The 16,336-nt window shown below is 44.5% G+C and overlaps 1 protein-coding gene across 1 annotated transcript; it reads left to right on the top strand.

Moving 5' to 3' along the window:
- The first annotated feature begins 1,956 nt into the window (after positions 1-1,956).
- On the top strand, positions 1,957-11,726 carry LOC130116153 (dapper 1-like). Its single transcript, XM_056284105.1, has 4 exons — positions 1,957-2,187; positions 8,764-8,896; positions 9,289-9,399; positions 10,213-11,726. The coding sequence occupies exons 1-4, from the start codon at positions 1,957-1,959 to the stop codon at positions 11,724-11,726; spliced, it is 1,989 nt and encodes a 662-aa protein (XP_056140080.1).
- The last annotated feature ends 4,610 nt before the right edge of the window (positions 11,727-16,336 follow it).

The following is a 16,336-nucleotide window of genomic DNA, read 5'->3' as shown; positions in this document are numbered from 1 at the left end:
TTCTATTCTTTTGACTGATGTCGATATTTGCCTTTTGCCTGGTCCTCATGCGAGTCTGCATGCAAGGGCCACATGAGGGTGGCAGTGTGCATCTCTTGCCCATGTACTGATCTGTCTGCTGTCTCTTACATGGTGATGATTGCCGCTTGTCTGTGAGTTTGTGTATGTCTGGGTGGACTGTGGGAACTGAATTGCCCTTCTGGGATAAATAAAGTTGTCTGAATCTGATTGTTTTTAAGGACGTGTACACACAGTTTATCAATGAGGCTGTATTCGAGAGCAGTATTTTCAGAAATGTGCCCTTGCAACGGCTGAAAAACGGCAGTTCAAATATTTATCCTCCTTTATGTGCATGGTGTAGAGATCCTGAAGGTCCCCACTGATTCTCCCTACCTCCAAACCATGTCCCACCTGCCACACATACACACTCATAGTGTGAACTGAGCATGTGGAATGATGGACCACCAGCTCATTCTTTGATATAAAGTGAGCAGCTAAATCCAGGTCAATTCTATAATATTGAGTTTGTTTGTTTGTTTGTTTGTTTGTTTGTTTGTTTGTTTGTTTGTTTGTTTGTTTGTTTGTTCGTTCGTTCGTTCGTTCGTTCGTTCGTTCGTTCGTTCGTTCGTTTGTTTGTTTGTTGGTTTGTTTCACATAACTGATACATGAATGTTCAAAAATCATTTTTCATACGCCGTTTATTTCCCTAAACTGTTACAATATGATACAATATGAATTTACTTTGCTTTTGAAATGGGCTACAAAACAACCATACTTCATCCTCTGTATGTACAAACCATAACTTGCTACACATTAGCTTGTTTGCTGGTTGCCCTGCGTCCAGGAATGACGTCATGATGAAGTCAGAGTGCAACACTGACATCACAGATTTTCCTCAAAAGTGCCGCGGCCGAGTCGCAATTGTTTGTGCGCAAGCGCAGATGAGTATCACGTCGTAAATCAGAGAAGTGAAAGAGCTAGTGCTGCTCCCCATCCTGAGAAGGGTGAAGTGCAGAAGAGTGGCTGAAAAGGAGGATAGAAGGGAGGTCATTTGTTTGTTGCCTTTTCAAATTGAATTTGTTTATTTCGATTTGTTTCTGACACGTTTAAATCGTTCAGAAAACGTCCAAATGTCACCACTAACAGCTACATTCAAAAGCTGTTTTCCTCTTTTGAAAAAAAAAATTGCAAAAACACACGATCCCCAGTTTTCATATTGACCTCCTACAGTTGTAGCCTACAGTTGTAGCCTACAATTGTATCATTAAATCATATAAATTGAGTCTTAATGTATGGAGTGCATGCCGAGACATCTGTGTTCACACGTGATGTACGGTGCTCCTTGCATATTAAGATTTATTGTTGCAACCTTGGAATCAAATGAAGTTGTCACGTAGGCGGTACCCAACACTCCAGTTCTACGATAGTTGATAGATAGATACAGTTTAACCAGAGGAAGAAAAAAACAAAACATGACAAGCGCGCCACTAGAAATATTCTCCCACTGAAATACGAATCAATCGATCCTGGACGAAAGGGGCGAGGTCGTCGCGGCACGAAAAATGAGATAGCTGAGGGGAAAACAGGACATTTCCTCCTGCCTCGCCATGTCCAATGAGAGCTAAAATTGGATGTGGAAGGGAGGGGTAAAATTCACCATATTCTGTGGCTGTTCGCAGAGGGCGGAGCGTCGTTGTAAGTTTGACAGCTGCGGAATAGAAAATGTATATAGCGAGCGAGCGAGCGCGCGCGCGCACACACACACACACACAGTCTGAGGAAAAGCATGCTGCTCAGCGGCCACTTCATCCTCACTCCAACAAACGGAACAGCACGGGTTTTGTAGCCTGCTCATTGCAGCTTTAAATCTCGTCCTCCAGAATGCTGAGTAGAAAGCGGGGCTGCTAGACATCTCCTCTCTTTTCTTCTCCCGCAAAGACTGGAAGCTGTTTGGCCATGCACCGCGCATTCTCCTACCCCATGACTGCGGAGCGCAGCCGGACCAAGGAGCGCCTGGAGGCGAGCGTGGCCGGCCTGTGCGAGCTGGAGCTCCGCCGGCAGAGGCAGGAGGCTCTGGTTCTCGGGGCCTTGGCTCTGGGAGACCCCATGCCCCACGCTCACTCCGCAAGCAAGATGTCGTGTTTCAGCAGCTGGGGAGAGGAAAACTTGACATTGAGACGACAGCTGGTAAGAAGTTTCTCCGTGCAGTTTCACCGCTTTGGCAATGTGTTAATGTCCATTTGAAAGAATGTGTATATACAAGAGACGCGTCCTCATGTACTGCTATACAGCATCAAACCACTTTCACCCCTGGTGTGATTAACATCGCCCAAAATAGTCTCGATGGTGTAGAATACAGCCCGGGATGCGGTTTTATTGTTAAATGCTTGACCGCTAGCTGGACATTTGGTCTAGGGTGCGTCTTTTGTGTTAAGGAGCGCCTTATCTGCCAAAAAAAGTTACTTAACTTGATTAATAGGGTCTCTATGTGAAAGGATGCAATGCATCTTCACCCTTGGGGCCGAAATGTTTGCATGTGGCAACGAAACCCGGGGGCGGGGGGGGGGCTCCGTTTGTGGTATAGGGGCTTACCATTGGGGGGGGGGGCTCCGTTTGTGGTATAGGGGCTTACCATTTAATGGCCCATTGTTCCCTGATCAGGGACTTTTATTGGTTTTAGTAGGTCTACTTAGCAAGCTCTTATTGATGCACCGTTGAGATTATAAGGAAGTGAGTGGCCTGCTGGATGCGTCCGTATGTGGCCTGGCCATTGCTATACAGTAATAGAGGCTGTGGATGAATTGGTAAGTTTCAACAAAGTAAATGCGCACTTTTGTTTTATTTCGCGGCCTCTGATTTCAACAAACATTCCCGTTCAGAGTGCTCATTCAGCTAAGAGGACTAAATGAAAAGAAGATAGAAAAAAGGAGCAAAACCCAGGAAACTTTTACGCACGACCGACCGACTATGGAAACACACCGAGATGTTTCCTTCTTCCGCTACCATTTCTTTATAGTTACTTGTTTTGTTTTGCCCCCCCCCCCCCTACTCATTTCATCCTCAGGGTCCTCTGGACCTTTTCTGTGTGTCACACTTCAGCAGTCCATTTAAGGTGGCTTTTGCGCAGTCCGCTCGCTGTCTCAATATTTCTACACCAGAGAGCCTTTATGAAAGGGGGGGGGGGTGAAATCAGCCGCCTCCCACCCTCATCTCTCTTTCTTTCTCCTCCCTCCTTCCGCTCCGTCCAGGCCTTAACAATAGCGGTGTATGGAGCGGAATACTAATGATGTGCGCGTCCCCGTCAACTGACAACGCGTCTCTCGCTGTGCACGTAGACACAGAGGAAGAGAGGTTTCCTCGTCCCCCCGCCGGCCGTGCGTTCTCCCCGTGCAAATGTTCATTTTCTTCTGACACCGGCTTGATTTCTTTTTCTTTTTGTATTAAATGCAACCTATATTGAAGCGTGCATGTAATTACACGGGGTAAATCCCTTAAAGATGGTGTCGAGGTAGTTTGCTGACATGTGTGTTATTGAACCATCAAGACGGGGCCTACAAAATATCAGGTCACCATATGCTCACAAAGCAAGGCCCAATCCCTCCTCCCATGTACGCTAAACTCTCCATAATGTATGTCTTGTGATCTGACCCAGAAACAAGTTACCTAGCCCACACTACTGGTGGGTGTGTGTGGGGGGGGGGGGGGGAGCGAGAGCGAGAGAGAGAATGTGCTGTGTGTCTCTACCTGTTTTGCCTTTTTTGTTTTGTTTTGTGTTTTCTTTATCTGCAGATGCAGGCAAATGTGCCTTGCCTCTGCATGTGCATCTGTCTGTGTATGTCCCTGTAGCCTCCGTGGATGGAGTGTGGCCCTGGACAGGCTGACGTGAGGTTTTCTGGTCCATGGAGCTATAGGTGTTGACAGCCACGGGAAGCCAGACAGCAGCTGGGAAAGCACAAAGCTCTGACTTCACACTCAACCCCCACCCCCCACCCCACCCCACCCGCTGTGTATGTTTGGAAAGCTTGGCCGAGCCTATACGTATATTACTGTCATCCGTGTGTGTGTGTGTGCGCGCGCGCGTGCGTGCACGTGCGTGCGTGTCTGTTTAATTGTCATCTGAATTTTAAGTAAGCTGTAAATAATTCACAGCCAATTCAAATCAAGCAAATTAATGTTGGTTGGTGTGCACTTACCTTCAAAGTGAGTACACAATATTTGTGTGTAAACAAATTCCTATCATGTATGTATGTCTTATTGTGTGTGCATCCAAACATCTGTGTGTCTTGCATAAATAGTGCATACATTAGTGTGTACTGCCAGATAATATATGTGTGGGTGTGCATTCATATGGTTGTCTTCCTGCTGGGTGTGTTTTGTTTGTGTGCTTATTGATTGGTTGGCTCGGCCGTCGTGTGATTTAGCTGTCTGCGGTGTAGTATGTGTCCTTGGATTGACACAGTGCCACATCATTAGTGAGCGAAGTGGACTGGATCTACCCCACACTGGCTGATCACTGGATGGATGGTAGCCTCCTAGTCTTTGTTCCAGCACACACACACACACACACACACATACTCAAAGAACAATAGAAGTTTCCCTGTTTGTATGCAAAATTATACAGTAAAGCAAATAAAAGAATATCTGACCCCCCCACACACACACACACAGATTCACAAACACACTTTCGATTCACAAATACACTTTCAAATACGTGCGTATGAACGAAAATGCATGTCGAGGATAAATTAACACTCGTTATCTACACTCAGAAACACATACACTCACAAGATGGCCAGATCTGGTGTCTCTTGACACAGCTGTTAGTTGCATGAGCACAGTCTGTGGTAAGTCACTAATGTAGAGAACTCTATTCACAGCCAGCCAGCCCCCTCTCCAGCCTGCAAGCCACCTCTCCAGCCTGCAAGCTGCTGTGCACATCGGGTCAGAGTCAGGGCCTGCTAATGAATCCCATCCACCTCTGTTGTGTAAACATTGTGTGTGTGTGTGTGTGTGTGTGTGTGTGTGTGTGTGTGTGTGTGTGTGTGTGTGTGTGTGTGTGTGTGTGTGTGTGTGTGTGTGTGTGTGTGTGTGTGTGTGTGTGTGTGTGTGTGGTAGTTTCCAGTGTTCCACAGCCCTCTCTTTTTGAAACAACTCACACCATTGCTTTATTTGAATGGAGATGCCTTGTGCGCCCTGTTCCATAGATGTCCAAGCTCCATAGCTTTTGTGATCCGGGCTTCAAAACCCTCGAAATGGCTTCAGGTGATGGGTGCTTTGTTAATGAAATCCCAGATGATACTGGACATAATCCATATCATGCCAACCAACAGAGCAATCTGAAAATCATTATATATATATATATATATATATATATATATATATATATATATATATATATATATATATATATATATATATATATATGGTGCACCATGATAGGAGATACTAGGACCACTAGGACTACATTGAGTTGTATCCCCTCTATGTCTCATTTGTCTGTTGGCTTGAATTTTTTTTGTAATCTTTTTTCTCAACCTTCATCCACATATCCCCTTCATGCTTTATGGTGAGTGGCTTTAACTCCTCCTGAGTCTATCCCATCCCCCACCAGCCAGGGGCGGAGGATGCAGTAAAACAGTAATGATACAGTGGGTCGGCTGTTAGGCAATCGGTGGAGACCATAAATAATGGAGAGAAATCAAAGACCCACTGCGACAGAGACCCTTCCAGGAGGCTGCGTTAAAGCCACACTGTACAGCTTTGTGTTGCATTGTGCTCTAGATAGTGCAGGGCTGGTTGGGCTGCCTCTCCATCAAGCCTTGTTTGCCTTCTGTGCCATTCATTACATTTTAATAAAACAAACGTTTCACAATGCGTGTGTGTAAGTCTGTGCGCGCGTGTGTGTGTGTGTGTGTGTGTGTGTGTGTGTGTGTGTGTGTGTGTGTGTGTGTGTGTGTGTGTGTGTGCCTGGTTCAAAACAAGAGGCAAAAGAATCAATTGTGTGAAAGTGCGTCATTGATTAATTGATTTCCAATCGTCTGCCCTCCTCCCTGCTCCTTCATTACCTCACACTACGTAATAGCTTGGACGAAACATCCGTCTTCCCCTCTCCTTCAGACAAACTGGCAATGAAGTGGCAATGGCAATGCTTTGTTTATTGTAAAAAGAAGAGTTTTTGTCGGGACAAAAGAAATCACAATTTTATTTATTTATTTATTTATTTGTTGCATCAAGAGGTTGTGTTGGAGACACAGGTTAGCTCGGGTCAATCCCCCCTTCAACAGCCGCTGCATTGTCCCTGCATTGATCTAGTATTCTAGACAAAGGAGCACAAGCTCCGGCACTGATTGGTGCAGTGGCCAGAGTATCACACTAAAAGACATTACAGAACTACTAGCTAGTTTTCTCTAATACATTTTTTAAACATCATATTACACATAGAATAATAAGGAATTCATCTCAGGAGTCCTGTTTGAGAGCAACTTGACAGGATGGAAATATTGGTAATTACTGGGATCAATTCCTACAGGTCATTCCTAAGGATGAAGAATTACTTGCTAGTTTTCCATAGATAAGCCTTTGTGTATTTTGGTGCTGTTTTACACTAGCATTGACTACAATTTGATGTGCACAAAATGTACTTGGCATTGGGTTCATCCCTTGGTTATCTCACATGCACTGTCTTTTAAAACGGGGCTGTATTTTTATGTGATCTCTCATCACTGACATGCATACAACAGGCCATGTGTCTACATCTCTCCTTGATACAGACATTGCACGTTAGTATTGGGTAAAAAACAAAAACAAAAAAAAAACATTAGTATTGGGTTGCCTCTGTAGACGCTACTATGGCTGCTATGGTAGCGCCTCCTTATGGCGACATGCTCAATTTTCTGGTAATGATGTCGCTTAATTAATGCATGCTTGCATCTGTCTGGGTCTTGTGCATTTATAGCATTGACCCATGCAGACAACCTTGCAAGCAAGCACATGCCGATTATGTGTTTTTGTCATACGACCTCGACATGAGCAAGGCGGAAATTAACGCCTAGCTTACTTGTAACAACGACGGATGTGTGTCGGATCCTTTAGTTCAGTGGTTCTCAACCTTTTTGGGGTCCTGGACCCACTGCGTATTTTTGATCTACCCTGAGGACCCCTCCACCTGACCTTGGGGGAGGGGGTTGCAATTTGATAGAAACAGTAGAAACTGCATTTTAAATTGCATTATAGCATTTACTCACTCTTTGGGGCAAAAATAAGAGTTTTCAGTTGTAACTTAGATATAGTTGACAAAACAGAATTCTTATGCAGTAACTTTCAGATATATGTAACAAAACAGAATATGTATTCAGTAACTTTTAACAATGCAAACGGGAGCGAGATCTCTTATTAAAATACAATAAATTACACTTGTGAAACAGATGTAATTAGAGAAAAAAGTCCTGTTACCCTTTATAGTTTAGGTAGATAAAGGTCTCAGTCACATTTGAGTAAAATAATCCTATTTCTATAAATGTCATAGGATCTTTTTTTAAGATATGTTATTTTCACGGACCCCTTGCAATTACACCACGGACCACTAGGGTTCCGTGGACCCCGGTTGAGAAACCCTGCTTTAGTTGACTGGTTTGCGCAGTCGCCCCGGGTTCGCTTCCCGGCTGCGGCGGTTCCCGGCTGCCCTCTGAACTTGCTATATTGGTATCAGAAGTGGGATGGTGAGACCATGAGGCCATCGGAAGCGCGTGCGCCCAGAGGCGTGAGGGAGCTGATATGCTGAAGTGCGGGGATGCGCTTCCCGAAGGAGGGGGGATAGTGAAACGACCATGGATAACTAGACTCGCTAGCCCTTGGCTAATGGGTCGGACCCTTTAGTCGACTGGTTAACGTAGTCGCCCGTGATGCGGGAGACGCGAGTTCGCGTCTTACCTGCGGCAGTTCCCGGCTGCTCCCTGAATTTGATACATGTTAAAGTATCTTTATCAGATTTTGTGTTTATGCATGATTTGTGGCTTTCTGCTCTTCATATTGTGTACCTGTGTGTACAGTTTTGAGTTACAACATGTGGGCAAGCAAATATCTTAGTTCATCTTGACAGAGTGAGTGTATGTATATTTGTATGTGTGCGTGCCTTGCGATCTTTCATCTATGTAAAAGAACATTTGAATTATTCATGTGCCAGCTGACTGCCTCCTCTGGCAGCTCTCTTATGTAAGAGGCCTGAGAAAAAATATATAGAGGACATACACAGATGTACTTCAGTACAGCTCCTGCTTCACACATATTCTCGTGGCATGTGATGCCCATTTTCAAGCTTTCTTTATCCAACATGCCCTTCTAATTAATGTAAGGCTGTGAAATACTCCTTCACAGGTCTAGAACGCATGAATGATAATGGACTTGGCACCTCATAAATAAGTTGTTTTTGTATCTTGACAAATTGAAAACATCCCAGTGTCTACACCTTCTTGTTCCTGCAATTAGCATTCATTTCCATCAAAAAGCCTTGCAGAGCAAGTTCAAATCAAAATATCACCTTCCAATTTTACATACTTATCTCGAAAAGTAATTGGATTGAATGATGATTTTCAAAGATTTAGCTCCATTACATCTCAAAGTCCTCACAGAATGAGACTCTGCTGCAGCTGCTGCATGAAAGCCAGGGTTAGCATTATAGCTGCATGTTTAAACAGTGACGGAATCAAGCAAAGGCTTTAAAGAAACATGCAAAAGCTAATGAGTTTCGGTGACTCTTCCTCTCAGAGCGCTCTCCAGACCTCACCCTGGGGATTGATCCAGGTGTTGGAACAGCAGGTGGGAGAGCTCAGGATCGACACTGACAACAGCGCCTTTGATGGAGTCCAAGGGGGCATGGGGGACAGTCGTCCTTGTTCAGGTACCCCTTAGTTGTACCGTTTGCTTACATCGCATTTCTGGCATACATGCAATATATATAGAGCTTGTTGAATGCATGGTAATAAGTCTAGTTTCATATAAAGATGAACCCATCATTTGTGGTTTCGAAATATGTTTGTAATGAATTTGACATTACTTTTACAGTGGGGTTTTTTTCATGCTCCAGTTGCTCATGTTTGTGGTTTGTAGTCTGTTTGTGAAATGCAGTGAGATGCTGAAAATAAGTTTCCGCAGCATGAATATTATATTCAGAGAATTGGAAAGGTCATTGGGGTGTACTGATGTAATTAATGAGCTCACTAACATCATTATTCCCATCCCGCTCTTCATCTTTCCCTCACTCACTCTCCTTGTGCATGTGCGTTCCCCCAGGCTTCTGTGAGCCAAGCGAGGGCCAATCTCCAAAAGAACGATCCTGTTCCACAGAGCTGACAGAATCAGCCTCATCCTGGGCTTACAACAGCGAGACGCCAAAATCTCTAGGTAAGAACAAATAGCAGGAAGATATAGGACTTACTTGAGGTGAACTTGATTTAAATTACCAGTCATTCACACCTCCCCAAAATCAGTTAAAAGACTTGTATATTTTTTTTAAATCGTGCGTCTTCACTTTTTTTCAAATATTTGAAACACATTTAATAATATTTCATGAGGACTTTTTATATGTCCTATGAAACGGCATTTAGAGCACCACGAACTTCTAACTTGATTTGATGTGTTTCCAAATGAAATGGAACTGAGGGAGATTGATTCGACTGACAGCCAAAAACGAGTGGGCATTTTGGAAGAATGTGGACATAGATATGCTATTGGCTAGTTTCAATTTGGTGGTAGAAGATCACTCATCTTTTTTCATACTCATTCCCATTCATTAGAAATTGTTGTTAGTGTACGCCAGCAAGTGCAGGATGATGTGATGAAAAGATTATTGTATTTGTCAGGGAGAGAAAAAACACAGATATATAAAATATATGTTTAATTTTGTGGGACCTTTATTAATTAGGAATTTTATATACTTACATGAATTTTAATTTTTTTTGATGCTGTCTATATAACTAGTCTGGTTTTCTTCTGTCTAGATAGAATGAAAACACACACAGAGGGATTGTTCACTCTACTCTGGCAACTATAATTTTTCTGGTAGCCATATTTGGAGACTTGACATCAGTGTCTTGATATGTTCGCCAAACTGAAAACACAAGCTAGACTTATCAAGGGAAACCTAAATATTATAACTTAACTATTGTTATAGTGCCGTATTTTGCTCATGGTTATCCTAATTTCATTTATTTTTAGATGCCCTCAACCTGAATGGAGAACACCTCATGAATGTGCCTGCTCCACATGCCACTCTGCCCCGCTCCTTCTCTGCCCTTTACCCGCCTCTTCAGGGCATTGCTGAGGAGGCAGCAGGTGAGGAGTTCTGGCAGTGGGAGGTCCAAGGTGCCAACCAAGCCTGGCATCAGCAGTCTGTGGAGGATCAAGTGTCTGAGGAGGACTATGAGCAGGCTGTAAGGGTCGAGGGTTATATCCTTGGTCTGATCCAGCGCCATACCCTGTTACCACGCCCATGTCAGCCTCGCACCAGCCTGAACCCTGACCTCCCATACTGTGGTGTCACCGCACAGAGCACTATATACAAGAAGACTCCTTCTCATACCCCTGAGCACTCCCCCGTCGACCTCTTTGTCAAGCCTCCCGTTGACCTTTCAACTAACCCCGAGAGCCAAGGCTGGGGTTGTGACCTGCTGCAGGGGGAGGCCTGTGGAGGAGAAGCCCCATCTTTGGAGGAGGGCTGTTATTTGGCCATGCCCTACCCCCACTCCAGCCTACCCTCCATGGCTGGAGGTCAATCACCTTCATTGCCCTCACTGGATCCCAACTGTGATGTTGGGTCTCTTGATCTTTGTCATGAGGCCCAGCCCCCTCAGCACCACACAGTCCCTTACTCCCAGACACATCACAACCAGAGCCTAGTCAGTGCTCAGTATATCCCAGGCCAAGGCTGCCATGCCCCTGTGCGGTCCCCCAGACACTTCTCACCAGTGCAGCCTAAGTCTGGTCGAGATGTCACCTCACCTGAACAGCCCAGCATCAAGTCCAAAACGTCTAAGAAGAACCAAGAGGAGCGCCAGAGGTCTAGGAATAAGACCAGTCGGTCCCAGTCAGACAACAGCCTTCAGGGCCATAGAGTTCTCCCTGAGCGCAGGTATAGCACCACAGAAAGGCCACAAGCCAGAAGGGAGCAGGCTCACAACCAGGACCATGTTGCAGGGACACAGGCTGGCTATACCAACAGTTCCAATGGGAGCCGACGCTGGTGCTCCAACCTGGAGCTCAGCCAGGATGAAGGGGATGTTCAATTGGGGCAAGCATACAGGAGACCACCTCGAAAGGCTCGTCATGACTACATTTCCCCCAGTGCTCATTTGCAGACTCACCATCACCGTCGCTACCATGGACAACCTCGGCACTCAGACTTTCCAGAGAGAGCACCTCTTTGTAGGGGAGAGGAGGGGAGCTACGCCGGGGCCGCTCCTGGAGAATCTGAGTCCAGCATGAGTGAGGTGTATTCGCCAGCCTCCAGCTCTCTGTCCAGTGACTCAGACGAAAGTGGGGGGCTAGTGTGGCCTCAACAGCTGCCTCCACGCCTCGTCCCATCCTCCTCCTCTTCATCTTCATCACCACAAGCCACAGCCAACACCTCCTCCCAGCCCAAGGCCTTCATCAAGATCAAAGCCTCACACGCTCTCAAGAAGAAAATCCTCAGATTCCGCTCTGGGTCTCTCAAGGTCATGACCACTGTTTGAAAAGCAAAAGTGAAAAACTGCTTCAGTAATGTAGCATTTTCTTAAGTATTGTCAGAGATGCAGCTAATTTTGATGATAACTATTAAATTACTAGCCCAGGTTTTGTACTCTATCTACCTCTACTCGTTATCCTGGCACAGAAGTGTTCCTACAATGGAAATGTTTATAGATGCCAGTATCATCTGGTTTACTTGCTAATGTATCATCATCAACCATAATGACAAGTTTTCTGGTCTGATACACTGTCATAATGTGCAGGTGCACATTGGCCATCTTGAAGAACACAGCTGACTGCAGGCTATGCTGCCAGTTATTTTTACATGCGTTTCTGAACATACTGGCTTTTGGTTAAGACTTCAATTTCAAAACTATATGTGTGGTTTGAATAGGGAAACAGTAAGTTATGCTCGTTTTATTCTGATAAGCAAACAGCCTTTATATGTGTATCTCTGAGTGCATAAAAGTGCGGCTCCTTTCCTAACCCAGCGGCACTTTTCAACTACGACAAAATGAAATGACCTCTGTGTGTCAATTTTTTGCATTGGACCTGTCACAGCTCATATTAGGGTGCGTTCACAACAATGCAACACTAAATATAGTGTCGGTCTGTTTGTACACACAAAGTGAAAACAGCATCAGTAGTGTGAAGATAGTTTGGTGTCTGGGTAGCGTAGCAGTCTATTCCGTTGCCTACCAACACAGGCATAGCCTGTTTGAATCCCCATGTTGCCTCCAGCTTGGTCGGGTGTCCCTACACAACTGGCTGTACCTGCGGGTGGGAAGCCGGATGTGGATATTTGTCCTGGTCGCTGCACTAGCGCCTTCTCTGGTCGGTCGGTCGGGCGCCTGTTGGGAGGGGGGGGGGACTGGGGAGAATAGCGTGATCTTCCCACGCGCTACATCCCCCTGGCGAAACTCCTCACTATCAGGTGAAAAGAAGCGGCTGGCGACCCCACATGTATCGGAGGAGGCGTGTGGTAGTCTGCAGCCCTCCCTGGATCGACAGAGGGGGTGGAGCAATTATTGGGACGGCTCGGAAGTGCGGGGTACAACTGGGGAGAAAAAGGGGGGAAAAGCCACAAAAAAAAAAGATAGTTTGGTGACATCATCGCGAGTCTGCTTGACCAGTGGCTACAGAGCCAATGATATTGTGCTAACATTACCATACTAGCGATTGTACAGAAAACGGCTTGTGTGCTATTGTAACAGGTGTCTGAAATTCAGATTTGACCAGAAACGTAAAGCGATTTGAGTGGCTGTTACAGCTAAAAAAGCGCTATATAAAATGCAACTTGATTGATTGATTGATTGATTGATTGGTTGGTTGATTGATTGATCGATTGATTGATACTAAAATCTATTCCACTATATGCTAGAGCGTAGCGTTATGTATCAAATTATTGTTGCAGCTGACAAAACAACAGCAAGTCATCGTTTTCCAAATGGGACACATGGAACACAGGATTTCTGACAAGTCCCTTGGTCCCCAAATGACTTTGAGAGTAAAGTAGATTACTTTCTAGTTGTCGTTCTATAAGTGACCATTTCCCGCATCTCGATTCTTGGGGCAAAACAGCGGCTTGTCGCACTGTATTGCCTCCTTCCCTTCACCTTTCACTGATTCTGTGCTGAGGTTGGGCATTGTGTTTGGTGTGAACGCACCATTATAGGGCCAACACACGTGCATGCCTGCTTTCACATGTGTTAACGCTCACTGAAACACAATAACAGACTGGCACACATTTTTATCTCTGTGAATATTTAGTGTACATAGCATTCTGTGGCCTTGTTTGGAAAGAATGTAGTTTGTAAATAAAGACAATTTTGCCCTTTGACTTGTTACTTTTACCATGTATTTTTGTTTTAGACTTGCAGCTCTTTCTAAAAAGTTCTTCCCTACAGAGATGTTATATTTTTTAGTATGTTTATCTGTATGAACATGCATCATTCTCCAATTCATTTTACATCCAGGGTCTTTTGTCCGCAACTGGACACATACTGTATCCATTATGGAACAATGTGCTGACTTCTGACCATTTTATAGTCCGGGGGAATGCAGTTTAGGTCTTGGCTTATGTACGCTTGAAATATTTTTCAAGTTACTCTCATGAGTATTTCTTACTGAATGCGATCTTACAGAGTGTTGAGATCGGTTCACAGTTCTCTTGTCAAATCATGAGAAAACGTGATGATCAGAAATGTCCATTTAAAAAAAAAAAGGAAAATGAATAAATAAAAACATATCCGTCCACGTGACATGGAATTAGATAAGCATTTGTTTGAATTACAAGTTCTAAAGTGATCACCAAAGCTTACATAACCTGACTGTTTTGGTTATCTTTGCTCTTTGGTGCAAAGATATCCTTGAATGGGCACAATAAATCACATGTTGTCCAACAAAGAGGTCGAAATCTTTTTTCATCTGCTATATTAAAAATGAGACGGTGACTGTGGGGTTTCTTATGGTGTAAGAGAAGTGGGGTAATCCTTCTGCAAACGGGAAATTACAAATTGCAACTGCCTGACCAGAATTTTAAACTGGAACTCTTCCTGAGGACTTTGTAGTCAAGTTATACAACATTGTTGCTTTCTTTTATGAAGCAATATTTCTTTCAAAGTTTATCATGATGAGGACAGGGGAATACAACCACTTTATCTCTCTATCATGTGTATATTCCATGTCGGCATCATAAAGGTCATCTGCTTATATACACATGTTGTGCGTGCATGTGTTTGTACCTTACATGTGAAACCCGGCGTTTGCAGTGTTTGTGGATCCCACTGCCTGGATGATATCAGTGGCTTGAAGTTGCACACACACACACACACACACACACACACACACACACACACACACACACACACACACACACACACACACACACACACACACACACACAAATGTTCAAACACGCTCCTTGTTGGCATTTTGGCATGTGTATTGGTCATCCCTTGGATAATTAAGTTTGGATTTCCACAGTGAATTAAAATTGCGAAGGAGAGGGGTTGAAACTTAAAGTTGGCTTTCCACTGGGACAACCTGTAAACCTACAATATCTTGCATTATACATTGCATCAAATATACAAAATGGAGTTGCTTTGGCCTATGCAACCTGACAAGATATTCTACAGAATGCACTGCCACTGCGGGTCTTATTTGAGCGATGGCTAGTAGAGTTCCTTGGATGCATCAGAGAAAAAGATTTGGACAAAAATCAGTGCATTTGTATCTTGTCTATTGTCGATTACAGATGCTTATGACAAATGAAGAGAGATTATCGTGTCAGTCTTGGCGTTTGAATGAAAACTCATGCGCATACAGATGGGTGACAAATTAAAGGAAAAACCCAACACCACGTGTCTTAGTAAGGTGTTGGGCCACCACGAGCCTCCAGGACAGCTTTAATGCTCCTTGTCATATATTCTACAAGTCTCTGAACTCTACTGGAGGGAAGGAAAGCATTCTTCCAAAAGATATTCCCTCGTTTGGTGTTTTGATGATAGTGGTGGAGAGGGCTGTCTAACACTTTGGTTTAAAAGCTCCCATAGGTGTTCAGTTGGCTTGAGATCTGGTAACTGAAGACCACTGCATATGGTTTACTTCGTGTTCATCCTTATCAAACCATTCAGTGACCCCTCTTGCCCTGTGTGTGTGTGTGGGGGGGGGCATGTGTCCTGGTCGCTGCAGTAGCGCCTCCTCTGGTCGGTCGGGGCGCCTGTTCAGGGGAGAGAGGGAGCTGGGGGAACAGAATGATCCTCCCACGTGCTACGTCCCCCTGGCGAAGCTCCTCACTGTCAGGTGAAAAGAAGCGGCTGGCGACTCCACATGTATCGTGTAGGAAAGCCCTTGTTAAGAAGAGGAGTTTGGTTTGGTAATTGTCCCTGCCCTTTAGATTTATTAGTTATTATTCATTGGCAAGATATAGTTATTGATGTTACAGCAATGCGATTGTTTGTTACTACCACGGGCTCCCGCTCGTATTACTGGTATTGTGCACTCACTTGAGTTTACTGGTAAGGTTACTGGCACTTGAAGAAATACAGACTTTCCGTTTCTAACCAACTTGTCTCAGTCCGTCTGTCTGCTAGTGAGCTACGGTTTGCCTCTTCCAATTTGAGGAAATGTGTGTCAATGACAGATACAACCACACATTCATCGAATAAATATCCTCAAACTGAAGCTCGGTGTGTTGCAAAACATATAATGTTAAACTGTTTGACACACTGTGTTGCAAAAACAAAACAGTGTCAAAATCGCACTCACTTCATGAGCTCTTTGACACAAAACGTATTTGACACAATGTGTTGCAAATCACATTGTGTCAAAAAAATGTTGTGCAGAACATATTGGCAGTCGTTTCATTTAGGACACGTTTTGTTGTGCATCCTTAGGTGAGCCCTTTTCTGACATTGTAGGCTACACGATTCAGCATTCTGTTCTATCATGTAGTATATCATTCCATCATTCTTGCAAATGTTGTCCATCCATCCATTATCTGAACCGTTTATCCTGCTCTCAGGGTCGCGGTGATCCTGGGGTCTATTCCAGCAGTCATTGAGCGGCAGGTGGAGAGACAACCTGGACAAGCCGCCAGGCCATCACAGGGCCG

Source organism: Lampris incognitus, chromosome 7 (genome assembly GCF_029633865.1).
Source record: "Lampris incognitus isolate fLamInc1 chromosome 7, fLamInc1.hap2, whole genome shotgun sequence".
Taxonomy (NCBI): Eukaryota; Metazoa; Chordata; class Actinopteri; order Lampriformes; family Lampridae; genus Lampris; species Lampris incognitus.
Note: the sequence above shows the minus strand (reverse complement) of the source record. Positions and strands in the feature narration are given on the sequence as shown.

Coding starts and splice junctions, on each gene's coding strand:
- LOC130116153 (XM_056284105.1), top strand. CDS start 1,957: ATGCACCGCGCATTCTCCTACCCCATGACTGCGGAGCGCAGCCGGACC. Junction 2,188..8,763: donor TGACATTGAGACGACAGCTG/GTAAGAAGTTTC, acceptor TCTTCCTCTCAG/AGCGCTCTCCAGACCTCACC. Junction 9,400..10,212: donor CGAGACGCCAAAATCTCTAG/GTAAGAACAAAT, acceptor ATTTATTTTTAG/ATGCCCTCAACCTGAATGGA.